This window comes from Medicago truncatula, chromosome 3, assembly GCF_003473485.1.
Source record: "Medicago truncatula cultivar Jemalong A17 chromosome 3, MtrunA17r5.0-ANR, whole genome shotgun sequence".
Taxonomy (NCBI): domain Eukaryota; kingdom Viridiplantae; phylum Streptophyta; class Magnoliopsida; order Fabales; family Fabaceae; genus Medicago; species Medicago truncatula.
The window spans coordinates 48,550,176-48,554,291 of NC_053044.1; the positions used below are offsets into that span (position 1 = coordinate 48,550,176).

At 33.9% G+C, this 4,116-nt stretch overlaps 1 protein-coding gene across 1 annotated transcript; it reads right to left on the reverse strand.

Moving 5' to 3' along the window:
• Positions 1-807: 807 nt before the first annotated feature.
• LOC25491142 (cation/H(+) antiporter 4) lies at positions 808-3,887 on the reverse strand. Its single transcript, XM_013606198.3, has 3 exons — positions 3,526-3,887; positions 2,194-3,198; positions 808-2,066 (listed from the first exon to the last, which is right to left on the reverse strand). Exons 1-3 carry the CDS (start codon positions 3,808-3,810, stop codon positions 960-962), a joined length of 2,397 nt encoding a protein of 798 aa, XP_013461652.1. The 5' UTR covers positions 3,811-3,887; the 3' UTR covers positions 808-959.
• Positions 3,888-4,116: the final 229 nt, after the last annotated feature.

Consider the following 4,116-nt stretch of genomic DNA (forward strand, 5'->3'; position numbering starts at 1 on the left):
AGAGAGTAAAGTAGGAAAAGTAACAACCAGTCAATTTTACTAATTGTTCAACCATATAGTACAAGGTCCAAGAACCAACATAAGATGAAAGCAACTCTTTTCACTTTCCGTTTTACTCTTCACACACTGCAAAAATACAAAAATACCCCAACGACATTTAACTTCCATGGGGGCATTTTGATTTTTTTGCGGGTGTGCGAGCAAAAATAGAAGTGAGAAGAGCAATTTTCCATAAGATTCTCAAAGTTGAATGTATGCTTTGAGTTATACCGGTAACTTTTTAACAAAAGATATAAAATACAAATAACTAACAACTAAGGAATGCTATAACGCCCTATTTTGTTAGTGTCAATAGGTTAATTTATGTGCGCAACTATTGATCAAATTGGATAGTCATAATAGATGATAAAACTAATCTTCAAAAAGTTTAACGATGTTCCGTTCCAATACATCATCTTTTATTTACTAAAATTCACTTTCTCACCAATTCTAAGTAGAAAGCACAAAATAAAATACTAATACCCCCCGCAAAACTAGGCACACAATCTCTATACCTAAAACACCTCTCACTTTTGTTCTCCTACTAACTTAAATGTCAGAGTATTTGCACGTACCCCTTCAACACGACGAAACGTTGTTTCACCCTGACCATAATCCATGATCACTTCAGATCATATAATGACACATGCCAAATGACCTAAAATGAGAATATATGTGTGTGTGATTAGAAGAGAAATGAAAATATGCAAAGACGTTAGAGCGAAACATGGAGTATCTAACAACCAAGGAAAATTGGGAATTTATTTGATTTAAATAAGCCTATAATAAAATCAGAGAAATGACAACAAAAAAAAAAAAAAAAAAAGTTGCGTAAACTTTGAGTTCTTTATTTTCTTCTATTTAATAAAATATAGCTCCCCCATTCTTCTTCTTCTCATAATAAACAAAGATATCTAAAGCTATGTGCATATTTGTTGTTGTTGCTGCACCACTAAAATTGATGATTTGCAACCAAGATCCGAGGAAGCCAAATAATCTCCAACAGGACCCAACTCAGGAAACTCACTCCAATGTTGAAGTCCATATGTCTGAGGAGAGTTGACGCCATTTCTTCTCCCAACTATTATAAAATTATGTTCTTTAACCATTCCTCGAAGAACATCAAGTGTTTGTGATCCATCCTCCACTTTTATTTCTCTAAATGTTACATTTTCCATTCTACAATGTTCTACATAAACATCTTTTAACACTGCTTTATCAAGCACTGCATCCATACTCTCTTGGTCCTTATCACTTTTGTTCTTGTCTACAATATGATATATCACTAGCTCAATGCTTGAAACCCTTGCTGCTCGCTTCGCCAAATATAAAGCTTCTCTATCATCTCTCCCACCCAAAAATACCAAGGCTAATCGAAGCGATGAATCTGTTTGATGAACAAAGCGAGTCACTAAGATTCCAACCGAGCATGGAGATTTTTCCAAGATGTTGCGGTTTAAAGACCTTATGTTCTTGTCATCATATTCAAGCTTTCCATCACTTGACCATTTTTTATGAAAAGGAAGAAATATAATTGATGAAACTTTATCCAATGCTAGGTGACAAACATCTTCATGCATTAAGTTAAGTGGAGATATAGCAGTATATGGGTTTACTATTGCTGCGCCTTGTTTATCACTCTCGTATAGTTTGAGACTTAAAACAACATTATCAGAGTATGAGTCATGCAAGTTTAAAGAAACAACTTTCTTCTTTTTGTGAGAAATGAAAATGGGTGAAGCCCTTCCGGCTAACTCGATTAAATGCAAGGCATCTACGGTGACAGGATATTCTACTATAGGGTCACATAGATCAATTACTTCAGTCATAGGAGTTATGTGGTGTGGTTTATGAATGCAAACTAGTATCTTCAGTTCTGAGTCGGGTTTCAAACTGAATATGTTCCTCTTTTGGTAGCCAGCATATTTCCTTGAAGGATCATACAAATGTTTTACCAACAAGTGAGTCGAGCAAATTGAAACCATGATTATGAATATAACCACACAATATATTTTCGGACGGATATCCTGCATTCATAAGTATATTTGATCAAGAACAGAAAATTTAAAATAAAAGCATACTCAATTTCTACGGTTAATTCAATTTTTTCCCTAGAAAATGTGTGTGATGAAGGGGAGAGATTTTAGTACATACATTTCTATCCAATGCGGTAGAGTACATGTTTACTTCCACAACACCTTTGCAGTTCAAAAGTAGGGCAAGGGAGATACCATCCTTTAAAGGCATGTTGAAAATGAGTGAAGATAGAAAGCATGCTACCATTTTTAAAAAATAACCAGTAAATAAAACAAACAAAGAAGTCTCAAGTGTTGATCCTGAATATGATGATCTCCAAAATCCATATTCTACCTTCATTGTGCTTGTAGTCATGTAAATTGGCAAAAACAATTTAATGCCTAACAAATGAACCCTTTTAATCAATGTAGATCCTAATGGAGGTCCTTCAGGTGTAGCCAATCCCAAAATGAATGGTAAAAAAACAGGACCCTTTTCTAATTCTCCTGATAACCAACACAAACAAAAGAGAATCCCAATAACAATGTTGATGTAAATATCCTTAACTTCTTTTCCTTCAGGAGTATGTTCAACAATCCAAAACATTGCAGGACGGTAGATTAATAAAATGAAGAGAGTGATGGCAAATAAATATCCCAACCTCATGACAGGTGAAATATAATGACCCTGATCAAGCAGAGTTGAGGTAACAGTTATAAAAATGTTACTCAATATCTCACCAACCAAAGCAACAGATAATGCTAATCTTCCAAGTTCAGAGTTTAGAAGTTTAAGGTCTTTTAAGAGAGACACAATCACTGCAAATGAAGTTGTATTGTGTCCTAGCAGTATTATACCTTTTTCAATGGACTCTTTGTTAAAAACATTTCTATGTTTTGGATCCCAGATAGAGAAACATAAACCAATGAGCATAGGGGTTACTAACCCCAAAAGCGAAATCGTCCATCCTTTTCTTCCTGTCCTTCTGATCATGTTGAAATCCATTTTCACGCCTGTTTCGAACAGAAACAACACATAACCAAGTCCTGCAATGGTTGCAAGTGTGTCTTGACTCCCATAAGGAAACAAATTCCTCTTGAGGTCCAAAAATATTGGCACTGCTGGTCCTAAAATTAGCCCAGCCTACACAAAAATAACAACACAATGCACAATCAATTGATTACAATTACCTTAATTCATCCGAATTCAATTTAAAGACCTTATTTCATGAATGGAACATTCATGGTGTATAGCATTGTCGATATAATTATAAATGAGGGTTTAGAAACATGCATCTTGTTATACATGGAACTGAAGCATGTTTTGCTCTATGCTATGCTAATTTTCCTATCCTACTATCTTGCAACAAGGAAATACTTGTATTACAAGTTATGTAAAAAAAAAAAAGATATTAAATTTGATTATTATTATTATTATTATTATGGTGAGGGTAAATATATATATAGTTACCATCATTTGTGAAATGAGCTTGGGTAAACCCAACTGCTTGATAGGAAAATTGATAGCCCTTGTTGTGACATAAATTAGAATGACTTGATGAAGAAATACTGGGAAAGAGGACCTGAATGGACTCCCTTCGGACTCATGTTTTCCCCATATGCCATGGGAGAGAATATTAGGCGGGGTGGAAATGCAAACATTATAGTTTAGAAGATTAGAATTAACAACATTGTTGGACATGGACGTTTCATTCATAGATTTAAATAATGTATCATCTGTGCTACCTATCCCCATGACTCAAACCCAAAATCACCACGATGAGAAAAATTATGATAGTTACGTTGTTAAAGAGAAAGATGCATGAATTAAATAATTAATTATAAGGATATATGAAAATCCAGAATATATATAATTAAAGATGTTTAACATTTAACAACCTAGCTTAGCTTATAGCTTAGTTGTGAGTGTGGTGAAGTTTGTTGTCATAAAGTTGTGATTTCATGTGATTAGGAAGGTAATGTAACTAAAATATGCTAAATTCAGTTTATAAAAGGAAGATAAAATATAGTACAGACAAACATAAACATTAAAGCATCTTTT